At 42.9% G+C, this 13,858-nt stretch overlaps 1 protein-coding gene across 4 annotated transcripts in view; it reads left to right on the forward strand.

The window, feature by feature from the left end:
• Positions 1–13,858, forward strand: part of PKNOX2 (PBX/knotted 1 homeobox 2) — a 417,302-nt gene that overhangs the window by 342,735 nt on the left and 60,709 nt on the right. For all 4 annotated transcript variants that reach the window (XM_060268541.1, XM_060268540.1, XM_060268543.1 and 1 more), the window contains one exon: positions 4,534–4,722. In XM_060268541.1, coding sequence (XP_060124524.1) covers positions 4,534–4,722 — 189 coding nt within the window. The remainder of the gene's footprint in view (positions 1–4,533; positions 4,723–13,858) is intronic.

Consider the following 13,858-nt stretch of genomic DNA (forward strand, 5'->3'; position numbering starts at 1 on the left):
CATGCGTGTGCATGAGCTTACACGCCCTCCCTGTCCAAAATACAAAATGGCAACTGTGGCATCAGGGTTTCCATAGGAAAGGCCCAGTATAGGGTTGCCAAACTCAATACAGGACAGGACTTCTGTGCCTTTAATTGCCCTGCTCTCTTTTGAGTCTGGAAACCTTAAAGAGAAACCAGCAAGAGCCTTCGTTTAATTTCCAAGTAAAAGGGTCTTCTGGTTTCTCTTTAAGGTTTCCAGACTCAAAAGAGAGCAGGGCAATTAAAGGCACAGAAGTCCTGTCCTGTATTGAGTCTGGCAACCCTAGCCCAGTAAGCAGCATTGCTCCTGCATCCTGACAAAGCTTTGCTCCTTCCTGTCATCTGTAAAAAAATGTAAAATGTAAAAATGAACAATGGCATACAGAAGTTATTCAGCAGTTCCCATTCAAGGGACAAGCCCCATCCAAACTGCAGCTGCAACAAACTCCCAGGAGTTGGGGGGGGGAGGGCGGGGCGGTGTCATCACTTTAATCTCAAGAATTCTCTAGAGTAGAGCAGGGAACGAGTGGAATTTGCCCCCTATCTGATCCTGGGTTGCTATGCTTCTGATTAACCTTTTTTCTTTCTGTGTTTGTTAATTCCCCCCCTACACACACACACACACACACACACACACACACATGCCCTTTCCTCCTGCCTCCCTTCTGTCTTTGTGATTCGATTTGGAAAGCCTTCGCTGTGCATTAGGAGAGAAAAAACACCTCCTTATCTTCAGATCATCCTCACTAGGCTCTCATACACTGCCCAGCACTTCCGCTGCTTCTTTCCCTGAGGGGAGACGTATGTTGGCAAAGAGCAAAAGCAATTGTCCCTGTTTGTGCTGGACTCCTTCCCTAATTGTAACAGGCAAGCTCCCTAGCAGACTAGAGGGCCATCCCGAGTTAATTTGCATAGTCATCTTACCCGTGAGCAGCCTGTGACTAATAGTTTGTAAAGGTGGCCACTAAAATTAGCAAGTTGAAAAAGTGCTTTGAAATTTAAAGACTCTTTGTTACATAAAAAAGCAGATTTATTGCCCTGTGGTGAATAGCTGGGATTTTATATATTATTCAAGATTTTGAGCCGGGGCTGTAAAACGTACGGTCTCAGTTCCATGCATGGAATGTTTTATGTGTAAATTTTTTAACATTTATGGGGTATATTTTACTGAGGCCAAGGCTTTGCTCAAGGGAGAGCTTACAGGCATGTTTCCACTCTCCAGCCTTGTTAGGCAGAGTGGCCAGCTGAGGATAATCAGGGACGCTTTTGCATAGAACACTTACAGCTGGGTCCCAAAAGCAGTCCAGGAGCAAAATGCTGAGTTTTGCAAATGGAGCTTCTGGTGCTTTTGGCCTGGTTAGGCGACAGAAGCATCCATTTTAAAACATTGATGCAATACCTCAGGCATCCCCAAACTGCGGCCCTCCAGATGTTTTGGCCTACAACTCCCATGATCCCTAGCTAATAGGACCAGTGGTCGGGGAAGATGGGAATTGTAGTCCAAAACATCTGGAGGGCCGAAGTTTGGGGTTGCCTGTAATACCTGGTTCAGATCAATGGAAAACCATGGTTGCCTGCCACACAAGGGAGCCATGAAAGAGCATGCTCTCCGCCCCCTTCCCTTCTCTTTTGCACGCCAAACATCTTCACTTCCAGTTTTAAACTGGAATTTAAGTGCAATTCCCCCCAATACGTCCAAACTTGAGAAAGGAAGCATGGTTTGTTAAAGCTATAGTTTAGGAGCCAGCTGGAGTCAGAAACCGTGGTTTGATTCTGGCTTGCTCTTACTGACTGTTGTTTAAACCAGGGATGCCTGAACATGTAATCCTCCAGGAGGCTTTTGTGGTCCCCTGAAGATTCTTCCAAAATTTATTTTAAAATTAGGGACGCGGGTGGCACTGTGGGTTAAACCAAAATTAGGAAACTATAAATATTATTATTATATGATGATGATGATGATGATGATGATGATAAAATCAGTGAACCCGGAGTGGGGAAATCTGTGGCCATCCAGGTGCCTTTGGATTCCAACTCCCATAATCTCTGACCATTGGTCATACTGGCTGGGGCTGATGGGAATCTGAATGGCCACAGGTTATCCATACCTGCTGTAAGGTACGCAGAAAGTTTCTAGTTTCCATAGCAATTTACAATTCTGGCATATCCCTTCCTCACTGATAGTTAGTGTTTGTGACTCTAGATTTGATGAAATCCAGCACAGCCATACTTAGAAAGACAGCGAACTTCAGAAGCTAGAACTACGTGTCTGAAATAAAGGTGCACACTCTCTCATTCATAAAACACTAGTCCACTAAAAGGTACCATGAAGGAACATGTCTAACAGCGCTTGTAAAAAGATGTCTAGTGTTTGGCAACTCTCCAGGGCGAGGGAGTTCCATCACTGCAAGACAACCACCAAAGAATATTATTCATCCTATTCATCCTATGCCCTTTTAAAATGTGCTTTTCTCGGGGGCGGGGAGTTCTTGGGTTGTTGTTTTTATTTTGATTATATATTTTGTGGTTTTATATTTTGATTTTGTTCTGTGAACCGCCCTGAGACCTCCGGGTATAGGGCTGTATATAAACTCAATAAAGAAAAAAACATATCATTATTGTCTATCTACAGTTGGAAAGTCTCTGAGAATACAGGTGCTGTTTTCAATGAAACTCAGTTAGGATTGAATTTGGTTGGTTTGAGTCAACTCCTTGAAGGCACTTTTTAGAGCGCAGCCAAGATGCACATAAGAGCAATATGATCCATTCTCAGCAGTAGATTGCAAACATTGGTACAGTCAGTGAAAAGGCTATAGATTGTATCCAATGCTAGTTCTAGTCAGTAGACCTACTGAAGTTAATCTACATGGCTAACTTAGGTTCATTAATGTCAAAGAGTCTACTCTAACTTAGCTGCAGGTAGGTAGCCGTGTTGGTCTGACACAGTCAAAAGATATTAAAAAATATATTAAAAATCAGTATCTGAAGAAGTATGCATGCACACGAAAGCTTATACAGTGGTCTCTCGACTTACGAATTTAATCCGTTCCGAATGCACATTCGTAGGTCAAAAAGTTTGTAGGTCGAAAAAAGCGGTTTCCCATAGGAATGCATTGGAAACAGAAAAATTCGTAAGTCAAGTAAACCACATCTAAAATTCGTAAGTCGAGAAAACCCCATATAAACCGCAACGATCAAAAAAAGCGTAAGCGTGCGGCCATTTTTTTTTATTCGTAACTCGAAATTTCGTAAGCCGAGTACTTCGTAAGTCGAGGGACCACTGTACCAAGAACAAACTTAGTTGGTCTCTAAGGTGCCACTGGACTATAGATAGATAGATAGATAGATAGATAGATAGATAGATAGATATGTATAACTTAGCTGGATATCTATAATGTTTGAAAATAGAAAAGGGGGGGCATTTGAAGGGCAACAAAAACTGGAAGTGATTTTTAAAAATTTATATCCTGCCCATCTGGCTGGGTTGCCCCAGCCATTCTGGGCAGCTTCCAACACATATAAAAACATAATAAAATATCAAGAATTAATAGAAGCAATTTGATTCAATTCAAAACAGGTCACAATATCTTTAAAATAAACAACTTATATCAAATAAAGCAACATTCGACAATCCATTTAAAAATACAGTCGTACCTCGGCTCCCGAATGCCTTGGGAGTTGAACGTTCCGGCTCCCAAACAACTGAAAACTGGAAATGACTGTTCTGGTTTTTGAACTTTTTTGGAAGCTGAATGTCCACTGTGGCTTCCGCTATTGTTTCTGGAGCTCCTGCACAATTGGGAACCAATTGGTTTCCAAACTTTTCGGAAGTCAAATGAACTTCCAGAATGGATTCCGTTTGACTTCTGAGGCACGTCTGTAAACAGTAAACAGTAAAATTAAATATAGCAAGTAATAATTAAACAGTTTACTACTATCAGTTACAATAAAGAATTACTAAACAGTCAAAATAATGGCAAGTCACAATGCATAAAATACCACAAAACATAAAAAGCCAGGAAACACAACTTATCAAATTATTTTTAAATCATTGTTAGTATATGTTTAGGTTACTAGTGGGGCTGCCACTGGGTTAAATAAACATTGGTCGATAACCAAGAGTTTTATTTAGTTCAATTTGCCTATGAAAAAAAAACAGTTCTGAAGAAAATTATATACTTTGGTTTTAGATGATAAACTGAGGTGCCTCAATAGTCCTCTTCATATAAGATGCATTTTATCTCGCTCATGAGAGGGGAAACCAGTCCTAAGATGGTGCTTGTCTTTTGCAGTTTCTATCAGTACTCGTGTTGTAGAAATAAATAAATTACATTTGCTAGGCAATTAATCAGACAGGAGGCTTGTTAATCCATAAGAATATTTTAACTGTTTCATGCAGCCAATGAATGGATACGTTTTGGCAACCCTGGTTGCTACGTTTATCTTTTGAATGTGGTGATGAATGCTTTCTATCGTTGGACTGACCCTCTGCTCTCTTGGGTTTCTTCATCCCTAGATGGTGAAAGCCATTCAGGTCCTGAGAATTCACCTCCTGGAGCTGGAGAAAGTGAATGAATTGTGCAAGGACTTTTGTAATCGTTACATCACCTGCCTCAAAACTAAGATGCACAGCGACAACCTACTCAGGAATGACCTCGGGGGGCCTTACTCCCCAAACCAGTCCTCCATAAACCTACACACACAGGTAATAGTTGAAAAATGTTCAATGTAACAAGCCTCCTTAAAGAATTGCAGGGTTTCTTCAAGCTGTTTCACATTTTCTAATGCAGAAAAGTTAGCATTTATTTCATTTCTTAATTTATTTTGTGAACTGGCAAAAGATCTTAGAGAAATGTGGATATTTCCAGGCATCAGAGAGATGAAGGTATGGTATTTAAAACTCTGCACCAGGGTGAGCCAAATCCTGCTCTAAGAAAAACTGATTTATGCAACCTGTATAAATAGCATCCACTGATCTGAGCAGCATTATTGGGTAACTATGACTGAGGATTGATTCATAGCTGCCAAGTTTTCCCTTTTCTCGCGAGGAAGCCTAGTCAGCATAAGGGAAAATCCCTTTAAAAAAGGGATAACTTGGCAGCTATGGATTGATTCTGTTTCTGGTAGTCAATGGAAGGGGCACTGAAGCACTTTTCCCTGATCACAGGAAATCCTTTTGAGTCCCCAGCCTTATCCCCAGCTTCTGAGACTTTACCCAGCCGCCTTCCAGCAGAACTTCCCAAACCGAAGTTACTTTAAAAGAGAAGGAGAAAAGCAGAGACTCAGAATTAACTATAACTGAGTTTGGCAGGCGGTAGATTAAGATCTGCTGGTAGAATGGATATTTCAGTGAAAGGACTGCAAAGTAGCTTCAGTTCTGGTGCCCCAAACAAATTCCTGAACTCAGAATTTTTGAATTATAAGTGTATGGCTCGGTTTGGGGGGTTTGGGGGATTCTAGCAAAAGGGGGGCCAGGATTTGGACTAGTAAGTTGGAGGGGGTGATCTCTTACGATGTGCCATTTCTGGTTGTATTCAGCTTAGGTTCCATCAACACACCAATTTTTCCATGTGCAATGAAATGTTCTTCGCCTATCCTCTCTCTGTGCACCCACTAAATATGTTCATGGGGTTCCGCTAATTCCGCTAATTTGGGGATAGCATGGGACATCCATGGAGGAGGGGGGATTCCCTTGGACTAACGCTCATCCTTGAAAAAGATTAGTGCAATACGACCCTTCATTACAGCACTGTCATGTTTCAGTACAGTGGTACCTCGGTTTATGAACACAATTGGTTCCGGAAGTCTATTCATAAACTGAAGCATTCATAAACTGAAGCGAACTTTCCCATTGAAAGTAATGGAAAGTGAATTAATCCGTTCCAGATGGGTCCGCAGCGTTCGTAAACCGAAAATTCATAAACCAAGGTGTTCATAAACCGAGGTTCCACTGTACAATTTTTCAGTGTCAACATTCCCTATTCTGCTTTGGCTGCTTTGGTTCTTAAAAGGTTTGCCTGTGCATTGATAGCCCTATTCGGAAGGAACACTTGCTCACATGTTGAATTAACATGCAATCAGAGAACAAAGCTTCATCACCAACATTATGCACACCAGCTTGCGCTGCGCCCTGTCCATGCAGATGTGTGCAGAGAGAAAGTCTGGGCACATACGGCGTTGGTGTATTTAGGCATTCACTTGAACATGTGAACACTCAAAGGCTGGGCAGAGGTAGGAGGCTGCACACAAGCCCTGGCCGATACATCCTGGAGCAGGTTACACCTCCCCTCAATCTTGAGTTTTCCCCTGTCAAGCAGGAAACATCTGCAGGAAGCGTCTACTCATATTTGCTGAAATGCAAGCAATTGCATGGAAGGTTCTACCCGTGTTCAAGAGAACACAAGTTGGAAGCTATCTTGCAGACCTATCCTGCTGAATGTTGAGATTGCCAGAGACTGAGCATGCAGAATGGCATGCACAGGGAGGTTGGGGGAAGTGTTTGTGTGTGCGCCCCTGCCATCCTGCCCACAGATATAGAGTTCAGGAAAATGCACTGATGGGGGGGGGAGTTGATGTGCATGGGATTGAGGCTAAGTTAATCAACAGAGCCTGGCTCCTCACTCATATATTGTTTTGGCATGTGACCAGTGATATTTTTTCCCCTTAAAAAAGATGTTTAGGGGTACTCTCATTTTCCTACTCATATTGAAATACTGCCCCTCAATGAGGCCAAACTTAGATTCACAAAATGTTTAGGGGTATGCGTACCCCTGCGTACCCCCCCCCCATGTGTGAGCACTTCTAAACAGAACTTCCCTGTACTAGCTGTTGTTTCTGGCATCTGTCTGTCTCAAGAGGCAATGGAGTGCACCTCTGAAGGTGAAGTCAAATCACCGCAGAATCACAGCGCCTGCTGGGGCTGCAGAGATCGGTAATTCATAACTGTTGCCTCCTGCATTGTTTTTGCTGCATTAGCAGCACTAAAGTGACCTCTCTGGGGCACAAGCCTGGGCAGTGTGTCTTGAGGTCCTGGGCTGCCCAGACGACAAGACCTTCCCCATCCCCCCACCTCGCCTCACTGATGTGGTCCAAAGGAAATGAAATCAATCTGCTTAGCACCAGCTTGGCTGCAGGAGTTGCCAAAAGGAGATGTACAGGACACCATCCAACTGTCTTAGGGACTCCAGTCTGAATTTGTGTAGGATTTGCTCCTTCGCCTTTTCTTCTCTTGAAGTCGTCCTGCAAGGCAGCAGGTATGGATTTTTCCTAGGGGGTTTACTCCCAAACTCTTTCTCGGGAATCAGTATAGCCCCAAGGCAAAGGAGGTTTAGAATCGGAGTTTCCTTCTTCTAAATAGGCTACCTTCCCAGGTTGACGAGCCTCATCTGCCCATAGCAATCTGTACTGCAGTGCTTTTAGCAGAAGTTTAGCTGAACATGGGAATCTAATTTATATCAGGTCAGATTATACCTGAAGTCTTTCCCACCCACCTGCTATCTGATGCTTTCAAAGAACAACAACAAAAGATTGAACCCGGGGCCTTCTGCATGTGAAGCACTTGCTCTGATGGTCCCTCCACAAATATTAGCTATAATCCTGATATTCTTGGTATCACCTGAATGTTCTCATTATGAAAGCTCGAACTCACCTCTCTGCTCCTGAGTACCGTTTACTCTGATGCTTTTATAAGTCTACCCATGAATGTTGCCTTATTTCTGACTTGCTTACAAGTATGGTTAATGAGGCATGTAATGTGGGAAACAGCCCTTTTTAATTCAAATCATAGCTCCCAGAAATGCAGTAGCTTAATTTGAATGATCTGGTAGATATGCAGTTACCTGTCCCTGTATTCAGTCCTAAAGAGGAGCACTATTGAATGTCTATCATTATTTTTGCATTATAATTTGGGGGCTCTTCCTTCTATACCAAGAGTAGCATTCCCTCCCCACCCCACCTTCACCCCGGCAAAGAGGACCGCATTCTCTTGGGGTAATTTGTCATGAGCTAAATGCCAGCATTAGAGATTTTGAAGAATTGCCTTGCATTTCCATTGGGCATGGGAGCTGAAATTGACACAATTTGCACATTTGTCTAAGGTCAAGAGGGCATATCACACAAGGAAATATTCACAGTGTTCTCTGTAGTTGGGTTATTTTAGTCCTCAAACACTACGTATATAATAACGTTGTTTTTAGCGTTGTTTTTGACGCTTCCCTAACATTTACATTCATTGAAAACAATCACATTATTCAATATATTAGTTTTGGTTATAGTGGATAGTGAGACAAATAACGTAGACTTTGACAGAAGCCAAACTGTAGCAGAACTGAAACAGTGCTGATTGCAATGATCTCTGCATTGCATTTCTTTGCATAGGCTTTGGTGCTTCTTTGCAAAATCATACTGCATTTGCTCACCTTTAAAACATGTCTTATGTTTTGTTTTGGGTTTTTTTTAAATGCGTGTACATAAGGGGTGGGGAAGAAATTACATTATTTCCATAAAAATTCTGAAACAATATGTGAACCAGAATGCAGCCATCCTTCAAAATTCACACCTCTGAATTTTCCAGTGCAGTTCTCCAGCCAAGCAATGTGTACAAAATGCATTTACTAGGATAATGTGTGCATTACATTGCATATGTTATTAAAATTAACATAAAATGCAATATGCTAGGAGAAAATTGTGTATATAGGATGAAATTTCATACAAAAATAAGATTGTTAGGAGAAATTTGCACTAAAATGCTGGCAGATTTTCACGAGGAGATATCTATATATATATATGTCTTGAAATGTGAACAACTAAGATTGGTAAGATGAGAAACTGAGAAACCCAAAAATGACAGGTTCGTCCATCCCTATGTGTGAGTTCCTTTGCACACTCATCAGCCCAGTGGATTTGGATCACAGCCTGTAAACGCAGTTCTCCATCGTGAAATTCCATAGGTTCTAATGAGATCCAGGCTCCAGCTTTGGCCAGTCATGTTAGCCTGCTGGAAGGGTGCTGTGCTTGCTGCAATGTGGTATTGCTGCTTGTATAGGAATCATAGAATTGTAGGGTTGGAAGAAACCCCAAGGGTCATCTACTCCAACTCCCTGCAATGCAGGAATCACTGACGGATCCTTCTCTGAAAGATGCACTAAACAGCAACAGCAACATTGTATTCATATCCTCCTGAAAGAGGCCAGGGCAGTAAGAGTAGGAAGAGCAAGAGGAGTAGTAATGTCAAGGCTTTGGGAAAGCTATTCCTCCCCCGGTTGCAGCAAGAGCAGAGAAAACAAGGTAGAGTCCTTTTTAATGCAACCCCAGAGTCGGTCACGACTGGACCTAATGGTCAGGGGTCCCTTTACCTTTACCTTTTATTCAATCCTAATAGCGAGAGACAAAAGAAAGCAACAAGCCTTAACAATGGCATTGCTCCAAACTGGGCTCCTCTGCCTCCTTCCCAGCAATAGCATCTTCCCTTATGGTGGCCACTCATGGACACTCAAATGTCTTTGAGTCCTTTGTTCCCGTTTTCTTAGCAAATGCCGTTGTCCTGGGAGAAGAGGGATCAGAAATACTTTCCAGTGACAATGTGTCATCTGGCTGCCCTGCCGCAGTCCCCCCCCCCCATTCTTCTAACCTTTCACAACTTTTCTGTTTGTTTCTCTCTCTGAGCTGTGGCTTTCCTCAAGCCCCTCAAAGCCCTGCTGTAAATCAAGGCTGTCTCTCCACCACTCCTCCTCCTCCATCTCGCCCTCTTGAGTCCAATCCCTGACAAGTAATAGAAATGCAACTCTTTCAGGTTTCAAAGCAATTCGGATGCATTGTCAGGTTCTGATGTGCACATCAGCCCTGCAAGATTGGTCAATGTCAATATCCCCATTTTGCATATATAGTTGACTGAGTTGAGGAGATCATGGTAGGTCATGGTAGAAGTGAGAGCCAGACAAATATTATAGTTCCTTAGGCACTGCACTACATCAGGTCTTAGGAACATAGCAGGTCATCGGAAGCTGCCTTATACCAATTCAGCCTAATGGTCCACCTAGCTCAATATTGTCTACACTGATTGGCAGTTGCTCTCTGGGGTTTCAGGCAGGGGACATTCCCACCCCTTCCTGGATTGAACCTGGGACCTTCTGCATGCAAGGCAAGGGCCCGGCCCATTAGCTACTCCTGCCAAGAGCTATGATATTTTGAATGTCCACGATGACAAAGTCCATCAGCAATATGAAATCGAGGGCCCTTGCTCAAAATTATCCTGCCCTTTCTATTGTCCGTTCTCCAGTTAAGCCCCATCTTTCTAAACAACAGGTTGTTGAGAGAAATAGCAAAGAATGCAGCAAATAAAAGTCTTTATTCCTCCTACTTCACAATGACGCAGTGTCATTATCGTAATTTAGAAGTAATGTGGCTGAGGAATCAGACATCTACGAAGTCTGTGCAAAAGGTGTACAAAAAAGCTTCTCCCAAATACATACGGTGGTTGGTGGCACATTTGCATCTTGTGTGTGCATTTTAACGCAAGATTGCCAAAGTGCATGTTGAGGCAACATTTTGGAAATTCAAAAGCCCAGGCTACAAACCTGTGCACATTTACATGGGAGTAAGCCCATATGTGCACAGTGGATCTTCTAAGTAAATATACATAGGATCAAGCTGTAAAGTTGCCGTCCTTTTTAATTTTATTCTTATATTTGCTCCTACCGTGGTTGTATTCCTAGACTATTATGTGCAAGATCACAGCATAAAGCTGCTCTCTCCCAGACTTGGCAGAAACAAAGCTGCTTTTAAAAATCTTTTTTAAAGAAAAGAAAAGTCTTATTGCGGCAAAAAAGTGCTTCATTTTCCTGAGGTTTTTATAAAAAATATAAATAAAAAAATCTAAACATACCTGTGCATTCCAAAGCAGAAAATTTGCTTTTCAGCATTTCATTTCTCAGCCCTGGAGATAGGAATAAATCTCTGTTACGTGTTACTGGCAAGAAAAAAAATTGCTTCAGGAGCAGAAAAAGCACACAACAAACTTTCCTTTCTACCCCTTACGTTCCTCTTGGAAGGAAAATATAGCACAGCAAGAGAACAGCTTGGAAAGATGAATATACTTTTTAAGGCACATGTAGTAGCAATTCATGAATATCCCGTTGTTTTTCCTTCTTGCTTACTTCCAGCAATCTATCTAAGTACAGTATCTTTCATTCCTCTCCAAGCACTTATGTAGTCCAGTCCCAATGCCAGACTCACAAGATGTGTCAACCCCTCACTCCAGCATTGGGATCTGCCCACACTTGCTGTATAGAGTGTAAGAGCAGCACCAAATAAATAGCTTTGGGGGGGGGATATGGTGATGATGTGAGCCACAGACTTCAAAATTTAGACTTGGAATAGGGCACCAATGGCTCCATTTGATGCCTTATTTTCCTTCTTTGTAAAAACCTGGTGGACAGAAGCAAAAACGTGTTAAGTGGTGGTTTAAGTAAACACATGTCAGTTAAATAATTTGCAATGTATATATTTTATTGGGCTGAGTTTGAGGTAGATAGAGCATTTGACCAGGACCAGGCAAACTCAGGTTAAATATTTCACTTGATCAAAAGCTTATCTTAGGGCAGTCGTGCTCTCTCAGACTCAACCTGGCCTTCCTTACAGGTTATAAGGCTAAAACCAGGAGGAAGCAGGGTGGGAGACATCTACATGCTCTGCCCTGAACTCCTTGGATTTGGAGCAGAATAAAAATTGGTGGGGGTTTTGGGGGGGATAAAACCCTCTATTTGCGGTCCAGAGCTATATGTGGGCACTGAGGCTCCTCATGATATTAGTTGGGGTTGTGGTAGGTTAAAGCCCCACCCAGCACAGCATGAGACTCTTAATCTCAGGGTCGGGTCATGCATTTGAGTGCCATGTTGGGCCCAAAGATTCCTGTACGGCAGGGTCTAGATGACCATCGTAGTCCCTTCCAACTCTACAGTTCTACCTCCAGAGCCCCAGTCTGTGCACCAGCTTTTTTAAAGGGACGCAATGGCAAATTATGTGACAAATGTCATTGATTAGTTTGGCTCTAAGCAGGGCCGGATTTAGGTTTCATGAAGCCCTAAGCTACTGGAGGTAATGGGGCCCTTTATATGTCCAGCTGTCCTTCGTCAACAACAAATTGTCACTTTTTTGTCTTGAATATATGGTAATTTATGGCTCTAGTAGGTATCTAAATCCATTTGCACATAACAAATAGGAGCCTACGCAACACAAAACACTGTTGCTCTATATAGCTTTTATTTTATTCGTTTTTTTATCTTACATTTTGGAAATGTACATCCAGGTGGTTTTTGTTTTCTTTAATTTTTTGGGGGGGGACCCCCAAGGGAGTGGGGCCCTAGGCTATAGCTTGCTTAGTTTATACATAAATCCAGCACTGGCTCTAAACCAGGGGTCAGCATACTTTTTTCAGCAGGGGGCCAGTCCACTGTCCCCCAGACCTTGTGGGGGGGCCAAACTATATATTGGGGGGGGAATGAATGAATTCCTATGCCACACAAATAACCCAGAGATGCATTTTAAATAAAAGCACACATTCTACTCAGGCAGGCCCCACAAATAACCCAGAGATGCATTTTAAATAAAGGATACATTCTACTCATGTAAAAACATGCTGAATCACAGACTGTTCATGGGCTGGATTTAGAAGGCGATTGGGCCGTATCCAGCCCCCAGGCCTTAGTTTGCCTACCCATGCTCTAAGCCTTCTAGTTATATGGTCCAAACTGTCAAGGACCAGGGGTTGGAGGCCTCTTCAGGCAAAGAAGACTCCAAAACAGAAGGGGAGGGGCACACAAGTCGCACCTCAGAAGCATTACTTATAGGGTTGCCAGACTCAATAGAGGACAGGACTTCTGTGCCTTTAACTGCCCTGCTCTCCTTTGAGTCTGGAAACCTTAAAGAGAAACCAGCAAGACCCTTTGTTTAATTTCCAAGCAAAGGGTCTTCTGGTTTCTCTTTAAGGTTTCCAGACTCAAAAGAGAGCAGGGCAATTAAAGGCACAGAAGTCCTGTCCTCTATTGAGCCTGGCAACCCTACTTGCTTACCTGGGGAGCCTGTGCCCCCGCTGCCCCCCAGCCCCAGCCCGAGGATTTGGCACTTCCATCCTCAGTCTTGGAAGGCTCCATGCAGGACTCACTGCGTCTGGAGACTCCCCCTGCTCAGTGTCAGGATGAGACTAATGAAGAGGGAAGGGCCCCTTTAATCAAAGCAACATCTCTAAGTTCAGATGCATCTCTCAAAGAGGAGGCAGCTGTTCTGCTGCTGTATAGGTCTGAGGCTCACTCAGTGTGTTCCCGGCTGGAGAGCCAAGCAGCTTTGTGGTTTCAGAGGGCAGCCTGATCCCCTGCATTCAGCCTGATCCAGCCTACGCCTAGCATTGCCTGGTACCCAGCCTGAGTTCCGCCTCGCCTTAGCACAGAGCGCGACACAAACACTCATTTGCCTTTGCCAGGTGATGATGTCTGTCCGTGGAGTATTATTTCAGAGATGCTCAATGCAGCTTAGGGCATCTAAGGTGATAATCTAAAATCCATCTTTCTCTGCAGCAGATCCATGCGGCATGAAGGCAATGGTGTCCAAATGCCAAAGTGTTTCTGGCAGGAGAAAAAGGAGAGGCGGTGAGATTTTTAAAAAGTTTATTTCCCGTTTAGATATACTGAAATAGCGAAATCACTTAATCATTGATCTAAAAACAAAACAAAAAACCCCACCACAGACCCCAGCCTGTCTGTGTTTTCAAATATTCTCTAGGAATGGACTTAATATTCCTTCACTGCTTTATTGTAGTTTCCCTTATGATCAAAATTAGCAAGAAACTT

This window comes from Zootoca vivipara, chromosome 15, assembly GCF_963506605.1.
Source record: "Zootoca vivipara chromosome 15, rZooViv1.1, whole genome shotgun sequence".
Lineage (NCBI taxonomy): Eukaryota > Metazoa > Chordata > Lepidosauria > Squamata > Lacertidae > Zootoca > Zootoca vivipara.